The 21,244-nt window shown below is 41.1% G+C and overlaps 1 protein-coding gene across 4 annotated transcripts in view; it reads right to left on the reverse strand.

Moving 5' to 3' along the window:
- Positions 1 to 21,244, reverse strand: part of CREBBP (CREB binding protein) — a 124,541-nt gene that overhangs the window by 19,502 nt on the left and 83,795 nt on the right. For 2 of the 4 annotated variants that reach the window (XM_063101307.1, XM_063101305.1), the window contains 10 exons: positions 20,387 to 20,431; positions 18,405 to 18,529; positions 17,523 to 17,711; positions 15,775 to 16,191; positions 14,191 to 14,370; positions 13,045 to 13,234; positions 8,496 to 8,614; positions 7,310 to 7,549; positions 6,773 to 6,861; positions 1,296 to 1,376 (listed from right to left, as the gene is read on the reverse strand). In XM_063101307.1, the coding sequence (XP_062957377.1) occupies positions 1,296 to 1,376; positions 6,773 to 6,861; positions 7,310 to 7,549; positions 8,496 to 8,614; positions 13,045 to 13,234; positions 14,191 to 14,370; positions 15,775 to 16,191; positions 17,523 to 17,711; positions 18,405 to 18,529; positions 20,387 to 20,431 (1,675 nt within the window). The remainder of the gene's footprint in view (positions 1 to 1,295; positions 1,377 to 6,772; positions 6,862 to 7,309; positions 7,550 to 8,495; positions 8,615 to 13,044; positions 13,235 to 14,190; positions 14,371 to 15,774; positions 16,192 to 17,522; positions 17,712 to 18,404; positions 18,530 to 20,386; positions 20,432 to 21,244) is intronic. The other 2 variants (XM_063101306.1, XM_063101308.1) reach the window with 2 other exon arrangements.

The raw sequence follows: 21,244 nt of genomic DNA on the forward strand, positions 1-21,244 counted from the left end.
ATGATAGCAAAATTGTGTTGAGATTCAAATCTGTTAATGTTTAATAAAATTCCACATGGTGAATGGCTACTGAATTTGACTGATATTTGTGTAAACAATTCTTTTAATTATAATAGTTCCTCAATGCAACAAGGTCAGCATCCACTTGGGGATATTTTCCTTACTCTGTAAGGGCTGAGCATTTGAGTTTCTACTGCCCTTTTGTTACAATCAGTGTATATGTGAATTACCTTCGATTCACAGAATTATACAATCAAATTATTAATCATATAATTGGGCCAAAGAATTAAGATGAAATGAAAATAAACCAAGTATATATAGAATTTCAGTCACTTTGTGTGTGTCTAGCAGGTTTGTTCTGCGTTGGAATAAAGTAAACCTGAGTTGTAAATGCCTACATTGCTCGAACCCGCTCTGTGGTGGAACCTTCCTGTCTGTGGGGTGGCAGTTACACTGTGGCTAGACTTCCAGGGAAGACTGGGGAACCCAGTCTGGAGAAAACAGAGAACCAATAAAACACTGGCAGACCTGGGTAGATGTAGTGGCTGGCAGGTTTTTTAAAGATATTTCAAGCATATACATGAGTTGATCATCAAATTCGTGGATTTGCTTTTTCTGGCCATTCTATCACTCAAAGGTGACTCCATCAGAAGATAAGCATTAGGGAAGAAACTCAGTGTAGGAATAAAACTCATATCTGCCCATGCTGGAGCTAGTAAGCACAGGAAGGAGACACATTTACATGACAGGCCAAAAAATCGGGCTGGAGAACACTGAAATCTCATTAATCTGCATTAGCTCAGCAACTTAAAGAATGAAGGTCTAAGTGGCAGATTAAATGTAAAAGATGGGGTATATATACAAAACTCACGTTTTGCTACTGCCAGTTCTGTGGATAGGGCTACCTGATTTCTTAGGTGTAATTAAAAAGTTTACAATTTCCCCAAATGGAGGTTGACAACCACTAGGAAAAAAAAATTCTTTAAAAGAAGAGACAGAACAAGGTCAAGAGAGACCATTGAACAACAGTGGAGGCTACAGCGTCACTGCCTTGAATGCAGGGAAACATGTGGAGGTGGCACTGGGTTCAGCTGAAACCCTTGTATGTGTAAGTATAAATGTATTTGTATACACACATACATGCAAGTTAAGTGTGGGCACAGTTAATATGAAGAAAAAGAAAAAAAACCAAAACTGCACAGAAGTCAAAATGGCAGTGGTGCTTCACTTTTAATCACGGACAAGAGGCAAGAAACAAGGGTCACCCCCCAAAAAACCAACAGGATGGTACTTACGTCTGGGGTTGTGAAGGGTCGTCACCCAGGGTCACATTCTCGCCCTGGATCTCTGTGAAACACTTCTCACAGAAATGATACCTGTCAGCAAGAAGGCCATACTTGGGTGAACTGGTCCATCATAACACACAGCCACCCAAGCAACGAAGCCACCAACCAGAGCAGGGCAGAGCACCACGACGAAGGGGGGGCGTTGTTGGTTGATTGATGGGTCAGTGAGGACAATGAAAGGAAGAGGGGCAGGTGGGGAAGGGCAGGATTAGAGAACAGGGAAGGGAACAGATAGCACAGACACAGAGGTAAGACGCAAACACCAAGACAACACAGAGCAGAAAGCCAAGGCAAAGCATTGATTAGCATTCGGTCTCATTGCACACATCACAGGCCATCATCACTAACAACGACAGGGCTCAGTCCAGCTCCAAGATGCAAATGTTTTCAAGGAGTTGTTAATACTAGAATTGCATGGAGCCTAAATTTAGGAATCTGAATTTTGTTATTACTTAGAGAAAATCAAATATAACTCCAGGATTTGAGATGAAAATTTACTTTGAACAAAACAATCTGAAAAAGGGTCTTAAAGCAATTTAAACTGAAATAGCTTTATTTTTCAAAATGGAAAATTTATGCTTGACAGCAATTCAGATATTTTATTTCTGATATTAAGCCAGATCTTTGAATGTATGAAAATGTTGAGCACCCAGAACTGGTTTTAATTTTTTATTGTTATTTTTCTCATGATAATCACTCAGTTAATTGTGTTATAATACAAATGAAACCAAATCCATATTCTAGACAAACATTTAACAGAAATGCAGTCGGATCAAAGACTTTCCAGCCATTTATCAATAAGAATATACAGAGAAAAAAATTGTAATATATTGTATGAACAATACAATATATATAAATCCATGAACAATCTTAAAGACTTTTAAAATTCAATTCTAAGCTTTGATTTGAAATTTTTGGTACTGGGACCAATCATTCATCAATCTGAGATACTTAGCGAATGACTGTTCTGACTTGGTGACAATCCAAGTTTAGCAAATTTAGAGAGTTAATCTTTAAAGCACAATCTGCATTTGAGAAATTACCCATCACCCCAATTTCTTGTAAGATAATACAGAGCCCAGGCTCAAGCTATCAAATAAGAACAATTAAAATAAAAACTATTAAATGTTTGGAAAGGACAATGAATGAGAAATCAACAAAAATGCAGGCCAATGCTGCATAAACATGATGAGTACACAAGAATACTATAAAAATAAACAAGCTGAATGGAGGTGAATTATACAAGCAAAAAGAATGAGTATAAGGTAGCAACGGCAGCACAATAAAATGCAGTTTTAGTGCTTGAAACTATGTCTATAAGATGCCAAGAAGGATTAGTATCAAAGACACTGTGACGAGACTCAGAGCGCCATACGGCGCCCCCAAGTGCAGAGTGAGAGGCGGCAGCTGCAGTTTCACTCGCTTGCTCACTCACACGGCTCCAGGCGGTGGCGACATGGCTACCGCCTGCCCAGTTTGCCTTCATTACCCCTAGGGCAAGTTCCCCACAAGTCCCAATTCTAATCTTAATTAATACGTTAACCATTTTGCTATATTTTACTAACAAAACACATACAGCAAATTTAAAGCATAAACTTTAGAGCATGCACAACATCTCAAGATAATCTGATTTTTCACATTTGGTTGATGAGGAACAGGACAGATTCACTGTGCGTAACAACTGGATTAATGAAACTTTCTTGCTGGTACTAGTTTATTTAGGACCAATTCTATTTTTGAATTTTTCCAAGATTAAAAACTCTGACTAGGAACAGATTAACGCTAAATTTTTTTTTCTGAACAAAGTATAGCAATATTCTGGCCATTTGCTATCCTTATGTAGCTTAAAATCATATACGGAAAACAATTTCCATGTGCAGGAGGGCATGGTCATCACAGGCAGGAAAGAATTAAGGATACAGAAACTATACACCAATTCAGTGGCAACCAAGACAAATGCAAAAAGGTATCCCCTTGACACCAAATATTTCCCTTTCATACTAGAACTCAGAATTGAGTGCTCCATTCATTACACAATCAAACGTGCAACACCGCGGGCCAATCAGACGAGGACTGTGGAACATGTTTTTAAATGAAATTACCACAATAATCATACACGAGTCTAAATGGTTTTAAAATCCTGCACAAATTCTTTGCTTTCATTCAAGCAGGACATCAAGCCCAGCACCATCCACAAAATAAACCCAACATTTTACACAGAGTAAGGCACTGATGGTTGAACAGCAACCCCTAAAGTGGTCCGGGAAACCTAAGCTCTCTGAGTATAACCAACTCCCACCCCCCAGAATCTCAGGCTCAAAAACTGGGAGGGACACTGTGTTAACAGACTCTTGTGTCTGTCCCAAAGCACTGCCAGAGAAACCAGAGAACCTAGCCGGCTCATGTTTAACAAGGGGAGCGGGGGCATGGCCTCACTTTATCGCCCTTCTGAGAGATGAAGACAGAGCGCAGAAAGGGGAGCAGCCACTCATCTAGTCAAATCGGCTGAGGCAGCTCTGGTGATCAATGGGTGGCAGATGTTAATGCCAGGCCACCTCTATCTTACTACCTAGTCCAAACATTATTCTCTCTGGAAATACACAAAGACTCAGAAATTCACATTTTAACCCTAAGAGCCTAGATGACATTATGCTTTGTGTGAAGGAAGCAGCTTGATGAATATGGAATTGTAGAGGAGAAATACTTCACATAATCTGATGATAATGCATATCTGGTTTGCTAAAGGTAGCACAGTGTAACTGCACAGCTTAACTGTAGAGGTAATTTAACATATGGAGTAAGTTTTCAAATGCAGATTGTTTTAAGTACCGTATCAAAATACACAAATAACTCGGATATCTATAGAAAATAATACCTATATTATCTATAGATACTAACTGGAAAATCTATAGAACAGTATTCCCAACATGAGTTACTTTCAAATTTTCAAAGTATAGAATCAAGTGAAAATGTTGCCATGTACTACTTTACACATTAGAGTTTCACTTGTTTTAACGGTCTGTAGGATTTTTCTGTTGTACTAAGTGCCCAAACAGTTTAGGACTACAAGTGCCAAAGTAATTATTCATAAGAACACCACAGTGTTCATAAATAGTCAGTTAAAATGTTCATGTAGAATTAGGCCACTGCTTTCACAAAACTACAACATGTTAATCTACTTAAACACAGTATTCAAGAGAGCACATCTTGTGAAATCGGCTGAGGAGAGGTCTGCCTGCACGTTAAACCTATCATTAATGAAACAGAACTCCTTTATTTGCATTTCCACTTTTAAGAAAAATGTATTACTTTTACTTAATAAAAATGAAGTTCTATATAGAAATAAAATTGGACATTTCATAAATTTCAAAATGGTCCTGTGTTTGCACTCCTCTGAGATGACAGCAGTGTACCCTGATCCTATCAATTCTATTTAACTTTGTTCTCAACTTATATGAACAAAATCTGTGCAAATCAGCAAAGGTGGGGTCCCAAAAGACCCACAAACAGTTAAACCAACAATGAAGAGACCCCAAACACTTTAAGAGACAGTGGCAAACAATCTCTTCTTCTATCCAGACTGAACTGTGTTGGGCAACACAATAGCAGTGCTGGCATTTTTCAGGGTATAGTTAATAATAACCTGATCTCTTAAAATATCACAATAACTTTATTTTGCGTGGCACATAACAGTTTTCAAAGTGCATTCCTATTACTATTCATTATGTTATTGGAGACTTGACAACAGGGGAAGATGTGACAGTACCTGTATCACGGACAAGGTTAAGCTTAACACACCATGGGATGTGCTGAAAATCACAGGGCTAAACCTTTCAATGAAGGGACCAGAACTCCCAGAACACCACCTAGTCACTATGGCAGCAATGCCATTATGAAGAGGCTATGGTTTCATTCTAAACTTCGTCTTAAAATGCTTCTATTGATAAAAGGGGAAGTTCAGACAGAAATTAAACTCCAAATGTCACACTATTTCCAGCAGGACAGTTGCACAGCCGCACTTCCAGTAGAGATACGCTTCTGGGCCGTCTTTCCCCCATGAGCCAGCTTTTTGGCTACACTGAACAGCATTAGAATAAGTGTGCCAGGCAAGGCTTAGAAAACTTTTCTTGAAACATTTTTGTACAATAGTTTTTCTTTTGTTTGTTTTTCAAAACAAAACAAAAACAGGATTTGATGAGAATTATTAATTATTTTGAACATGGTTAGATTTTTTAAAAATTAAAAGAATTTGGGCTGGCCTGTGGCTCACTCGGGAGAGTGCGGTGCTGATAACACCAAGGCCACGGGTTCGAATCCCTTTTTAAAAAAAATAAAAAATAAAAAAATAAAATAAAAATTAAAAGAATTTAAAAAATAACCGGAGGAAAAATCATCTCAAAATTTCAAAATTTTCAGGCCTATGCATGAGCCTTTGAACAAATAACAAAATGCCCTTTGAACCTATCTTCTTTGAACCATTAGCATGTTTGTATTACTAAGACCAAACAAGAGCAAAGTAAAACACCAAACTCTAACACTGACATTCAATACTTGAACCTAAAGATGAGGTGTGGAGCTCTATCTTGGTCACATAAAGAATCCAACAGCCATTTCATAAAAGAGGCAACACTACTGAATTTGACCGAGATTCACAACTTGTATCTCGAGGCATGACACCCTCATGCTATGGAACATGTGGCCACTTAAAGCAACAGAATAAGCTCAATTTTCAAAATAACCTCAGAAGTATAGAAGTTGTTATTTGTGTGGGGATCAACAACAGAAAGTATTATTCCCACTCGCCCTCTGTTTAATGCAGGAAATCTATTCTCTAGCCTTTTCACAATCCACTGCTCACAAAACCCTGAAATAGCCATCTTATAATAGGTGGGTTATACTTGAACTCAATACAAACATCACATCTCATTTTGTATTATGCTCATGTAAAATTTAAAAATAAAAACCACAGCCTTTTTTTTTATTCTAAGGAAGTAGCACTCATGCAAGTCTTTCTATCAGACCAACCAGGCCAGATTACCTAGACAAATATTTGCAAGCATAGCAGTAAAATACAATTTTTCTAATCTATGAACATCTTGAGAAAGGCATGTCAACCTTTATTAGTTACTCTCAACTTCAGACTCTGGCCTATAGGGTTACATTTTTAAAAGACCATGGCTTAAGAATGAAAGTACCTAATCTGAGTTATGTGTCAAGTGGTTTTGAGGTTAAATTTGTACACTATAAAAATATGCTTTAAAATTAACAGACCACAGGCCTGAGTGATTAAAAAACAGTAAAGATGTGGCACTTTTTATTGGAACTTAAGGAAAGAAATAAAATACCCAGGCTACACTCAGATGAGCATACCTTGCTCTAAAGACCTTCCTTCTGCCCTGTAACGCAGGAAACCACTCGATGCTTACCTATTCTGATAGCTGTAGTAGGCAGCATCCCGAGGAATTGTACACAGCTGCTTCCCATAACAGCACAAAGTCTGTGGGGAAAACTCATACTGCAAAAAAAAGGAGAAAATACTAAAAATACATTCCATTTACCGTCCTGTAATGTTCTAATCAACTAAGGAGAGTTAGATTCACCTAGTAAACTATTTATTTGTATATTAGATAGTTTTCTAACAATTTTAATAGTTATTTAAAGACATTTTTGGATAAATTGTGACAGAATTAGTGTATCTCTGGCTCTAAGAGACAATTATTACACACAAGTGAAATGGGCACAGGGGCAGCAGAAATGCTGAACCCAAGGCCTCCTGTAGAAAGCACCTCTAGCTTTGATCATCCATTACATTGCTTCAGGCAATCAACTGTGTTATAAGAGACCAGACAGCACCCGTGTACTTCCCAGTACACAGGTGTGGTCAGAATGTGAATCTCTTACATCAGTGAGACCGGCTGGATTAACCAGGAAAATTCATTTTCCAGAAAAACTTAAACACATACCTTGCGTCCACAGCAATATCCAAGGGACTGCATGACAGGGTCAATTTCTTGCTCAAAGACCTCTGCGAGTTTACTGCAAAACTTATAGACCCGGGACGTCTTCCGGTTGTACAGCCAGGCATTGTTGAACATAAGCCAGACATCGTCCACGTACTGCCAGGGCTCTTGGTACTGCCCTGTATCCAGCTTCCGCTTGATGGTAGAAAGGTCCATGGGATTCTTCACAATGTCAAAATAATCCTTAAAAACAAATGGTCTCAGTTTAGTGGATCCCACAAATTCCAAATGCCAGCCTTATCGGTAGCTTTATTTTAAAATACAATGAAATTGAAAGTACCAGAACAACTTCCATTCCAAATATAAGAAATGGGAACTGGAATTGAAAAGAAAACAACTTCTCATGTTCCACTGATTTTACTAGCTAAAACTGTCATTAATATTTTCAGGTATGATCAAATTGCTTCAAAGACAAAGTTAAAGAAAATAATTGTTTAATAAAAGATTTTAATAAAAATTTTTTAAAATAAGGATTTTAACCCACTTAATTAAAATGGTAAACAAATTCATCAGACAATGTGCATTTCTAGACATTCACTCTTGCTCCTAGGAAGCAAAACGAAATTCCAAGACAAACACAAACACAAACACAAAACTAGTAACCACTACTAAATAGAATCTGTTGGGTCCCCATGGTCTTTCCAAGACTACCCCAGGCCTATCATAATGAGAGGCCTATGCATTTTATAACTGAGGTTCACCAATTCTTTAACTGATTCTTTAGACAAAGCCTTACACAAAGCCCCCAGTATAAAGTTGGGCCTTAGGGACTGTGGGTGGTATACCCCAGCACACGTTCACCTCACTTCAGTGCACCTGCTTCCATGGACCTGGGGCTTCGTGGACAGGTGAAACCAAATGGTATCAACATTTCCATTTGTAAATGTTGACACACAACAGTTTTTTTATATTAGGAGAAAAATCTTTAAAGCAAGGGGGATTATTTTACTCAGTATTAAGAAATAAAACAAAGAGGGCCGGCCCATGGCTCACTTGGGAGAGCATGGTGCTGACAACACCAAGTCAAGTGTTAAGATTCCCTTACCGGTCATCTTTTTAAAAAAAACAAAAAAAGAAATAAAACAGAAGATACTCAAAGTTATAACATATTTTTACTATATTAACTTACTGGAATTCCTAGGAGCTGAGGATCTACAGGCTGCCGGAAAGGTAAGGACTCTGGATCTTGTCGATACAGTGCTTCTAGGGTTGGCATGAGAGCCTGGCGTAGCTCCTCTGGCTTAAAGACTGCAGTTAGAAAACATCAGGAAAAGACATCATGTAAAAGGTGCTCAGAGCCCTCCTACATCACATTTACGACAGGAGCCTGGGCTGCTTCTACCTCCCAGCCACGTTGTTGCTTTCAAGGCAATTTATGGGCTCTCATTCATCACCATAGGAGTCCATGGACTAAAGCTACAATTCAGGGCTTCTGAACACATGGTAACACTACAGTTTTAAAAAATTTCATTCAGGTCGTGAGGCAAAATCCAACACTGAGAAGTTTGCTTTTTCAATGAAAAAGTTCCCAACGTTAATAATTTGCTGGAATATAAAATTAAGCTAATTCCCAAATCTGATTCACTGATCAAACTGTGTAATAAATAAAGCCACTTCACTGGAAGGGACCTTAGAAGATCCCCTGATGAAACTTTTCTGTCCTTAGCTGAATTAAACTCAGGCCACCTGAGACATATGGTATTTTATTATAATCTCATAAACAAACATATATGGTAACAGAACTACTAAAATAAGTATTTTTCTAAATAGTTCTGTACTGTTCCCTCCCACATTTACTAATTCCAATTTTTCCAACCCCTTAGCCATCCCATTTCCTACACTCTCTGCTGTCACCAATAACAAATAAACACTGGCTGCCCAATACATTCAAGATGGTACATTCATATAAAGTGAGTTCGAATGACATGGGAACACGTGTCTGATAAACTGTTCAGTGCAGTAAGTGTGTCATGACCCCAGTTGGCTCACACATATGCTTTTGCATAGAAAAATGATGGAGGCAAATAGTCAAAGGAGTTCTGATGACTTAGGTTACAAGTGATGCAAATTTTATTCTTTGTGTTTCTTGTATCTTGAAAAGATTTTCTATAACAGATACATGGTAAACTGTAATTTAAAAATCAGTTTAAAATATTGCAAACATTTAAAGTTCTAGTTGGGAAGTGGCATGCATCAGATGTACAGACCTGTCTTCATTTTTGTCAGGGGCATCTGCCTTGTCAAATTCTAGAAAGCATCACTTTATTTCCAATAGGTTAAAGTGAAGGTTAAAAGAAAAAATCCAACTTAACATCCTCACTTTAGAGATGAAAACAGTAGTGCTGAGAACTTGCCCCAGAGTTTATTCCCATCAGAGCCAGGGACCAACCAGGTCTTCAACCAACCACCAGCAGACACTGCTGCCTTTCCGGGACACCGGGCTGCTTTAAACCTGGGAATGCTGCTTAAGGTGGGGGTGAGCAGGTGAAAATCCAAATGCAGCACCCCAAGCACACGTTCCCCAGCACACGCAAGTGCAAAGGGCTGGCTAATGAGCAGAGGTGCCCTTCAGCTGCATCGGACACTCCCGCACATCCTTTAGGCTAAACTCCTTTTCTACTATTCTCTTTTATACAGAGATGAAGTAGCATTTGGTATTCTTTGAATAAGTCTTTATAAGAAAACAATTATTTAATCAATAGCCTTTCATTCCTCTAGACAAGGGGTTGGCAAATTATGACCAATAGACCAAATCAGGCCAGCTGCCTGCTTCTGTACGGCCCAACGGCTAAGAATGACTTTTATGTTTCTTAATGATTGAGGGGAAAAAAAAAAAAATTTATGACACATGAAAATTACATGAAATCCAAATTTTAGCCTCCAAAAATAAAGCTTTATTGACACATAGCAACGCTCACTCTTTTGCACTATACAACAGCAGAGATGTGACCAACAGAGACCTTACGCTGCACCAAGCCTAAAACACGGACCATCTGGCCCTTTAAGAAAAAGTCTGCTGATCCCTGCTCTAGACCTTGTCATCTCCCCAGTGGTAATTGAAAATGATATGGCCTTAAATTGGTTTCACTTTGATTATTCACTGAACAGTTGTTTAAAACCTGTGCAGAGGAAAGCATTTTCAAATTCCTGTCTTTAACTATCACGTTTATATCATAAGACTCCAAATGAACTGAAGTACAGTTAGAAGCTGTTTTGGAATCAAGTTCTCTGCAACTGATGACAGTGGCATGCCATGCAGCAAGCTGTTCCACTTCTCTAACCTCAAAACCTTACCACAATAAGTAAGGTGCACCACCTTAACAGTTCTCAACTTATGGCTTGTGGACCCTGTGGAGATCCCATACTGTCCAATATGGTAGTCACCAGCCATATGAGACTCCTGACGTTTAAATGAATCAATACTACATAAAATAAAAAAGGTAGTTTTTCAGTTACCCCTATCACAAGTGCTCAAGAGACGCATGTGGCTGGTGGCTCCCATCTCGGAGAGCACAGATACCGAACATTCCCATCACCACAGGAAGCTGTGGTACTGTCTGGGCCCTTTTAGGCATTTGTGAAATCAAAATTATTTCACTAATACTAAAATGTTTTCCATTAAATAACACTAAGTCGTCATTTGCCTTTTGCTCTGTGTTGACATTTGCACAGATAGGGCAAAAGTGACAGTGAGTAAAATCACCAACATCTCAGTGAAACAAAAAAGCAAAACCACAGAACAGAAAGGCAGCAGCACCAAACCCTACTTGGTGGTCACCACAAACATTCTTTGCTGTCGCTGTGTAGTCACAGGGAAGAGATGCCAGCTTCGCTGAAGAGGTGCCCTCAGGAGGTAGCACAAAACATTAATTAAATCTCTACCTCTGGCATGTCTCTGTTCTGCGTGACGCTATGGAAGTTCGCATCCAGCACTTCCGTCTTGAGGGATGGCACCTGTGTCGGAACTGAGGGCTGAGCAGCAGCTTTTCTTCATGGGACATGCAAATCTTGCGAGAATGACTGACAGACAACTTATGGTTACCGAGTTCTGGGTGTGTGGCAGACACCTCAAAAATGAACCAAGTGGACCAGTTACTTCAAGGGCACCTGACAATATTTGTTGGCAATGATAAAACTTGGGCTTTCATTAAAAATGAAGAGTTTTGGAAAACTTTGTATCTGCCACATGAGCTTGGCAGCTTCTCAAAATTTATGAGACTTGTTTGAAAACACTGACAGTGATATTAACAAATATGACTGTTTTTGGATAATGTATACTGAAGCATGTCAACATTTGGAAAATGTGCATGACTTGGTGAACCAATATTTCTCAGATGACAAAGGATGGTGCCACCAAAAAAAAAAAAAAATCACACAAGGACAAAAGATCCATTCAAAGTATAAGACAGACCAATGGATTCTAATGCCACAGAGTATGAAAAATCCAGTACTAGGGATTCAGATTCCACCTGCAACTAACCTTTAAGAAACTTCCATTTGTTGAATCCCCAATTACCTGACGGGGCTATTAAAATACTACTCCCTTTACCAACTACTCATCTGAGACACACTGGATTTCCTTCATGTGCTTCAACCAAACAATGTATTACCGCAGAGTGAGCTCAGAGGCAGACAGGAGAACCCAGCTGTGTTCTCTAAACTCTCCTCAAAGAGTTGCAAAGTTAGAAAACAAAGGCACTATTCTCACTATTTTTATTTTGGAATAGTTCTTTCTCATAAAAATGTAGTTTTTATGGATACTATAACAGATTTATTATCTTAGAAAATTAAATATTTTTAGAAATTCTCAGTTTTAATTTCTAATAGAATAAACAGTGATAGATAATCTACACAAACACCACCTCTCTGGGGTCCTCAATTGTTAAGAGTGTAAAGAGGTCCAAGACCCACTTACTCCATGATCTCCAGGGTCCCTTCCAATTGCAAAGCTACATGCTCTCAGCCTCTAACATTCCTCTGCAACCTTTCCCAAATGTGTCACCTGCAGCCCTGAACTTCTTGTCTGAGCCCTGTCTCATTCCTAATGGTCACTGGACACCCTGTTTTTTTTTACTTTGGACACACTATAAGTGGATCCTACCCACTTCCACTGTTTAACTGCCTCGCCCCCATATCTCGGAACTCAAAGCTTCTTAACTCCTTCCTCTTCTCTGTCCTGCCACACAGGTCACTAGGTGCTGCCCTACCCCTCACTCTACTGCCCCAACTTTGGTTTATGTGGCCGCCTAATAGCATCAGCAGAAACCCACCACCTGCAGTGCACACGTCTGCTGCCACAGTGATCGTTTTCCCCAAATCAAGGCTTTTTTGTCATTCCCTACTCAAATCCTTCATTGGTTCTTTGTACCTTGCTGAGTAAAGCCCAGACTCCTTAGCCTGCTAAGGGATCCAGCCCATTTTCAACTCCGGCCCGCAGCCGGCGGCGTCTCAGAAGGCAGCTCTGCACCCTGGCTGCCACTCAGAGCCATAGCTTGCTTCTTGTGCCACCAACCCTGCAGTTCTCAGGGCAGGAGCCCAGCTCACTGGGGAAGAGCAGGCAAGAAAGATAAAAGAGGAGGTGGAATTATCTTCCTACTTTAGCTTTTAATCCTTGGTGTGGAATCCCAATATGACGGAAAAGCAGCACAGTTGAGTGAGTTAAAGAGAAAACCACCTACTTTTTTTGCGAGGCTGGGAAGGAGATGCTGACTGAGAGGGTGCGCCGCTGGTGCTGCTGTCCTCCTCCTCTTTAGCCTCTACTTTCACTTCAGGTTTCTTTTCATCCATGTCCATTGCTTCTGACTTCTGCTCTGCTGTGTCTGTCTCTTCTTTAACTTGGGAAGATCCTTGTAAATCCTCCTCCATCATCTTGAGAAAAGATGACATGACATATGACTACCAAAGACCTTTATTCTAACTCAGCCTTACTGAAGGTGCTTACATATCTGTAAGGGCTCATTAAAACATTCCCCTGATCAGAGCTGCATTTATCATTTTTTTCCTCTCCGAGAAGAAGGAATGAAGCATTTAGTATCCGTTGAGTCACTTCAATACAGCACCAGTGCGATTAGAGTCCTAATTCAAACATTCTTTAACATAAAAGTGCTTTAGAAGAAACGGCACATGCTCAGTACTTTTACGTATAGATATTTCTAGGTTAGAATAAGAATCTCTTTGAAAACAGTGGCAGGGATCGAAAACCCTTGCTCCGAAGCAGAGGTATGGTATAGTGGAGACTGTGGCTCATAGGAGGGCCCGTGCTGCACTCACAGGCCACAGGCGCTGCTCGCAACCAGACAGCTGCCACACAGGGGAACAAGCACAATGCTGCCAGAGTGGCTCATGTTTCAAGAAAAGCCAAAAATCTGGAGTTACATTTGTAATTTCCTATTTTTTAAAATATTACATGGGTCAAATAAAACACATTTACAGGCTGGATTCAGGTCACAGTCTGCCAGTGTTCAGCTTTTGCCATAGGTTAGTTAGTATATGAATCTACCACCCTTTCTGCAGTCTACCCCTGCAGAACTAGAAATGAATGAAGAATGTTAATGAAAAGATTTTGGATGATTCAAACATTTATAATATGAGCCAGTGCTCTTCATTTCTGGCAAAACACAAGAAACTCACGCCTCATATTTAAAAAGGAATAACCAGGCTGTTTTTAATCTATTTCCTACATATCACAACTTGAACTCCCATTCAAACAGAATATTAAAACAAAATCTAGGGATGTCCATGGCAGACCCCCTGACACCTCCCCTGAGACTTGGTTGAAGCTCCTATATGCAGCCATCAATTTACTTCTACAGAGTGGAACCCACCTCAGACCGAGGCTCCCCCTTGGATTCTCCAGGATCAGGCTCGGTATCTTCAGTCTGGACCTCTGCCTTCATTTCCAGCACAGGTACATCAGGTCCTGGCTGCTGGGAATTGGTTTCGGCGCTGGCCACTGAGGAAGGGGTGGGGACCCTGTTGTCAATGCTGGCTGCTGCCTGGGAAAGCTGTGAAGAAATCACAATCATATACCTCTGTGAAAAGGACAATACAAATGATCTTTGATGCTGTTTCTCATCTACTTTACAGTGTCTCAATAACATTTCTCAATACTAACCTAACAAGCACCCCTAGTTGATAGAACTGAAGAACAGAAGTTAAAATAGAAATGAGTTCTAGAGGAAGTCACCATCAGTCAGAAACATAACCCACTTCTCACCAATAAAGAAGGAACAGAGCTTTCTAAATAATGATATAGAATTATTTTCTCGAAGTCATAGAACTTCCTGTTATAAAATTAATTCCCATCAGTATGATTATTAATGTTTATGGTAAAAGGCTGAATTATAAACATCTAAGTTTATATGAAGGGAGGGGAATCAAGTGCCCATATGGAAAGAGAATGTACAACCAGCCTGTGTTACCTGCAAGAATAGTGGTGGTGACAGAGTAAACAGACATTAAGAGAAGGAACCACTGAAAGAATTCTAAATGTTCAAAGTTTTTAAGTAAACACACAAAAGATTACATAAAATTACAGACAGATTTTAATTAGAGACAAAAATATAAAGACAAATAAGCACATCTCCCTATGGAGAAATATAAATAATGTCAATTCGGTGTTGTTGCTGGGATTAATTCTGACATTTAATAAACAAATACCCTCAGTACTTAAGAATGAAGTTAGTGTATTCAGGAAGGTGTGGGGTCTAAGTTAGGCTGATAAGAAAACAGATACGAAGATTTCAGTGAAAACTTGGGAGAGATGTGGTGGGGGTGGACGCAGGTACAGTCCCAGGCATGGGTTAGTGAAGACAGCCAGCCCAGAAGAGCACCCTCCTGGGACCTGCAGCAGGTCTGGGCCACAGATGTGGCTGTGATCTCACCACCACCACTACCTCCACCTCCATGGATGAATGGGCAGTTCCAGTCACAAGAGGTACTAACCTAGATCTGCCATTTTGTCACAAAAAAGAAAAGGCTTCTCTAGTCCGAAAACAAGGCTGATGGGCCAGGTTAAAGGACATACAATAGGAATGTGACATGTTTACCAAATTCACAAAACAGTAGCAGAAAAACGATTAAAACTCAGAAGACATCAATCTAGGACAGATCACGGGGAACACATTGGTCCCACATATAGACAGTGAAAAAATTCTACACGACCCACATGATTTCTTTACATCTCTGAAAACTTCTGCAATTAGAGGACATAATCCTAAGTCACATCCTGTCAAAAACAGCCTTTGGAGCCAATGCCAGAAACAAAACATCTCATTATGGTTCCATTAGGGTACAGACACTTTATGGGGTTGCACCAAGATGCTGCAGCAACTTCATGACAGAAAATTTTTACAGGGAAGTTATTTTCTATGAGTCTTGGCCTGAAGATGACAGGCTGAGAGGCTCACCGGCGTGCCAGGAGGCTGGGCGTGCACGGGCGTCGGTTGCTGCTGCGATGACTGAGGAGTGGCCACAGATGGGGGCTGGACTGGGGTTTGAGGTTGCGGGGTCACCTGGGCCTGGGCTGCTGCCTGGACTGTAGGGGTACTCTGGGTTTGGGTAGCACTGGGCACTGAGCCAGGAGTCGGTGTAGGGGTCTGCCCGGAAGACGACACAGGAGTCGATGGCTGAGTGGGAGCTGCTGGCTGGGGAGGAGTCATCCCAGGTGGTGTTGGGTGCTGGAGAGATGGCATGCCAGCAGCTGTGGAAGCGGGAGGTGGTGTCGGGTGCAATGGTGACTGTGTCACCGGTGGGCAAGGCAGCTGGCTGGCCTGGGGCCCAAGCATGTTCAGAGGGTTAGGAAGAGCAGCACCAGGGACCTGTCCCTAACAGAAACAGACAAAGTATGTTACAATTATTTCCCCCACTTGAAAATGAGACAATGATTTGAAGAATTAAATGTATGAAAATCTAATTGTGGTTTCTTGAAGTAGTCTGCTGTTTTCATGGGAATATTCCATTTGTAAAAATACATTGAGCTATACAATTAAACAATGTGCACTTTCCAATAAAGTTAACAACACAAATGTCTCTCATACTTTGATTTAGATAACTAAAATAACTGTCAAAACTTGTAGCTTAAACACACACATACACATTCACAAAGCTTATCAGCTTCATGCTCCATAACATCCACCCATAGCTCTGACCAAAGAAAAAGGTATTTCTCTTTTTTTGAAAAACGAGCTATTGAAACACTGAAATGTTTCAATGCAGTGGTTCTCAACTGGGGAGCTACTTCGGAATTATTTGCGATTCCAAATCACTGTTGCGGAGCAGGGGTTGGCACACTATGGCCCCTGGGCCAATGCAGCTGGCTGCTTGTTCCTGTAATAGAGCCCTGTTGGAACACACCCACACCGATCCATTTATGTAGTTATCTACGGCTACTTATGCCTACAACAGCAGAGTTGAATAATAAAACCAAAACTACATGCCCCACAAAGCTGAAAATATTTACTATCTAGCCCTTTAAAAAAAAAGCTTGTAGACCTATTTAGAGCAGTAAGATGCTGTGGAAAATTAAGAATTAATAATTATTTACTGAGTAAATCTAGCATTTAACAATTTACTGAGCATTACTTCATGTTAAAAAATTAAAACAAATTTTATCTTTTTGGGAAGATTTGGCCTGTTTTAAATGCATTTCCATTTTGAACACAGTAGCAATCTAATGCACTACAATTAACAGAGGAGAAAAAAAGCAGTAAAATAAATGGAAAATAGTTTTCTTCAGCTTTAGATTGAATAATTAAAAACACATCTAACAAGAAGAGAACTACTCAAATGACTCAGTGAGCCTGACTTCCCTGGGGCAGTTGAGAGAGACAGGCTACAAACCAAACCAGCAGGAGTGAACTCACAAGACCTTGCTCACTCCCTTCTTTAAATCCCAATGTCTCTTGGAATCACATGTCAAACTTAGAATTTAAAATACATAAACAAACAAGAAAACAACTAAATACCCAAAGATTAAGACACAAAAGCACACAAACTGAAGACTCACAATCCATGCCACTTTTCCATGTTAAAGATTACAGGACAAAGTGAGGGAAAATAGAGAGATGCTGACACACAAAAAATAAAATGTGTACCCTACAGTTCTGATCTCCAGGAACTGAGAGAGGCTCATGTTGTGAAAGGTGGCAAAGGATACCTGCGATACGCCGGTCTGGGCTGCCGGCTGCCCCATGCCCACGCTGTTCACACTCAGCGCCCCACTGGATGACGGGAACTGGTTCTGCGGCATAAACTGGCTCTGAGTGGGTGCCTGGGCCATCATGTTGTTGGCGTGTGCGCCCATCATGCTGGGAGGCTGAGGCATCCGGGAAGGAGAAATGGCCATCTACAAGACAACAAGCACCATGGAGCTGCAGTTCAGAATTGAAGGGCCATAACCTTCAAGGTGAAAAATTCAGCCAGAAGACCAGAGGCCTCACAACCCCAGAGGACAGGAAGCACATGGCCAAATGCCTCCCTTCCTCACGGGAAGAGACCACCACTCGCTAAGAGTTCCTGGCTCCTGGGCATTTTACACGCCTTCTTAGGCCAACTTCAAGTTATCCTGTGAACAGAAATCGCTAGCATACTGTAAAGTTCAAAACATTACTTTTCTTAAAGTGTTTAAAAGCAGCCTCAGGAGATCAGGTTCTTGAGTCCACAGATGTGATGATACTCTCTCAGCCACACATCTGTAGCTGCCTACTCCATCCTCAAACTCCTATCTTCTACAAAGTCACACATACCTATGAATTTGTTATCTCAATAAAAATAAATAAGGGTCAAGTAATTCACACTGTAGTAATGAAGATTTAAAAGACACGAAGGGGCTGGCTGGTTAGCTCAGCTGGTTAAAGGTCAAGTGTTCAGATCCCTGTACTGGCTAGCAGCCACAAAAAAAACCAAAAGACTTGAAGGAAATAAAGCATAACCCAAATTCAAGGGATCATGTACCACAGGATTCTCAGATGACAGAGAATTTCACTGCCTAGGGAGCAAGGGCTTTCTGCAGCATAGGGAGGAGAGGAGAAGTACTTACCCCCGGCACTGAGCCCATGCTGTTCATCTGGACAGAGTGGTTCATGGGGGAGGCCGTGCGTGGTCCCATGGGTGCTTGTGGCAACTGGACATTACCCAAGGACATTGGGTTAAATGAATTCATCCCTGTAAATGGACCCGCAATGGTTCATTAGGAAAAGTGCCTGGAGGAAAACAGAATTACAACTTGCCAAATAAACTCTCAGTAAAATAAGATGGAACACATACGTGACATAGACAACTAAAAGGAAATCACCAATTAATCAGAGAAGATGAGGAAATGACAGATGTTTCCATGTCCAGGGAAGATGGCATCAGCGTGGTGCTGGTGAGGGGGTGGGGGGCTGGTGCTAGGGCAGGACGAGGACATGAGGGCAGAAGGTCGGGTGAAACACAATGGGTGAGCAAGTGAAGCCGCGGCAGAGCTGACTGGCAGGTAGCTCACTGCACAAAGTGCCAAAACAACAAGGAGGTGAGGATGCCACGAAGGGACAAGGCCTGACCTGCCAGGCCCCACCCCACCCCACCACCAATCTATGGAAGAGATCTCTGAGGGTGCCCTGCTTGAGGCCTCTGGAGCAGCTGCCTCTGCTCCCATCATCCCAGCTCCTTGGGTGGGTTCACATTTATTGTTAGAATCTAACAATAAATTGCTAAGACTCAAACACTTGTAATTTTGCAAGCACTTTAAGTGTCTGTAAGTGCCCAAGGGTCAGGAGTTCTCAGCCTCAGCCACCTATAGTTCGCAGAGACACCACCCACTGAAAGAGACTTCACTAACTGCTTAGTGTCTGCAGACCACAGTGTCTAGCTCTTTCTGATTTCCAACAATATTCTGTCAACTCTGAGCTCTAAATAAATGCCGGTTCAAGTTAGTCTTAGGACCAACACTGGGATCCAACAGAATCCTCAAAAGAACTTCTGGAGTACTGCCTTAACACTGCTGCAGCCATGAGAGGGTCTCAGAGAGAACATCTGCCCCCCTCAGCACTGCCTCGAATGACTATCAAGAAATGCCAACCTCAAATAACCAAGAGCCAACGCAGGCCAGCAGGACTTTTCGAGGGGCCTATAACATAAAAGGTTCCTCTCTCCTTGAGAATTTTCTCAACTAAGTAAGAGAAAAAGAGGTACTAAGAAACATCACCTAATGAAGTCCATGTTTACACAGACCTAGGTGTGCTGGTAGAGAGGTCAATAAGTACTCACCTAAAAACCATCTCTGCCAGTACTTCGTGGTTAACTGGCTGTCTCATCATACTCAAAGCCTGCACCACCTTCCTACTAGACCAAGTCCACGTCATCCCCAACACAGCATTTGGCCTCAATTTTTCTTCTTGATTTCAACTTCTTGATTTCTTTCACTTCTCACATCTAGTTCATCAAAACAAGTCTCTGAAAAGTTTTCTCCATAATAGCAGTTTATCTACCATGTCTTTTTCAGCATGCAGTGAGACTATTGCAGCTTTTTCAATGACCTCTTCTCCCCTCCCACACTGCTCTGTACACCGCAGCAAGGCCTCTTTCTTTAGAATCTTCTGGATAATGTCACCACCTTCTTTCAGAGTCTGGAAAAACGTTCTACTGCTCAGGTCTCAAGGTGTCAAGAGTTGCAAGGCTTTCAAATGTCCCCTGTTCTTGAACTCCCAAACAAAAACGATTGCTTCAACCAAGCAAAAACCACAGAACCTCTACTTGAGAGAACCTTCAAAGGCTGTTTGAACAGCTGCAACTACCTCAGCCTGGTGCTGGATCTCTGTGTACACAGCCCCCTGAGGCTGACACCTAGACAGCCGGGCTTACACCCCACGGCCAGTAGCAGCCACGGTACCCACACATCACCCCCTGCAGGTGCTTGGAATGGAAAGAAGTAGAAAGTAAGAAAAGGCTACAAATACACAGGGGAAGAGGAAAAAACACAACAAATGTTGTGGCTGTTGAATATTAAAACTAAAAAATGATTCACAACAAACAGTTAAATACCTTGAGAAACCTGCATGCGATTCACTGGCAGGGGCAGGGGCCCATCTATAATGGCAAAAAAACCTGGTTATTTAAAATAATCCTTAATTTAGGAATAAGGAATTTCCTATAGAAGACTTCAAACTTAAAGGGAAAAACAGTCAACAGGATCAAAAGCACTTGTGTTCTAATGCCAGCGCACTCCTTACAGGGCCTTCCGTCAGCGAGCTCTTTACGTCTGGAACCTGGGGACTAGGCAGTCCCAGCCATCACATTCCCCGTCAGCCAGCCTCAACTGTTAGGATTCTGTGCACTATTGCACCGAAAGGCTGATGGCACCGCTAGGATGAAACTTATGAGATCTTTGACAAAATTGAGTCATGAGACTTTAACCACTGAACTGAAGAATGGAACACAGGCCCATGGAACAATCACAGGTGTAGATGTCAGCATGAATACACATCTTAAACTGAAAATGACTCTGAAGAACAGAGAACCTATACAGCTGGAAACACTGAGTGTTTGAGGAAATAACATTTGATATTTTATCCTACCAGACAGTTTACCCCTGTATGCACTACGTATGGGTGTTGAACCTAAGGTGAAATCTAAAAAAAAGGAAGCTGTTGCAGGAAGAGGCTGAGGAAGAGGACATGGCTGAGGAAGAGGGGTCCTAGGCAATAACATGTCTCAAGACTACTGTTTCCAAGTGATAAGTGATTTGGGATATTTTTAGTATAGGTTTTGTTTGTTTATGTCAGTTTTAATAAACATAAATGTGAAAAAAAATAATAATAAAAGGCTTTCCCACAAGAGCAACTCAACGTCCCATCACAGCCCAGGCAGGGGGTCCTGGTCACTGCCACACCAACCGCTGCT

The sequence above is a fragment of the Cynocephalus volans genome, chromosome 6 (assembly GCF_027409185.1).
Source record: "Cynocephalus volans isolate mCynVol1 chromosome 6, mCynVol1.pri, whole genome shotgun sequence".
NCBI classification, from domain to species: Eukaryota; Metazoa; Chordata; class Mammalia; order Dermoptera; family Cynocephalidae; genus Cynocephalus; species Cynocephalus volans.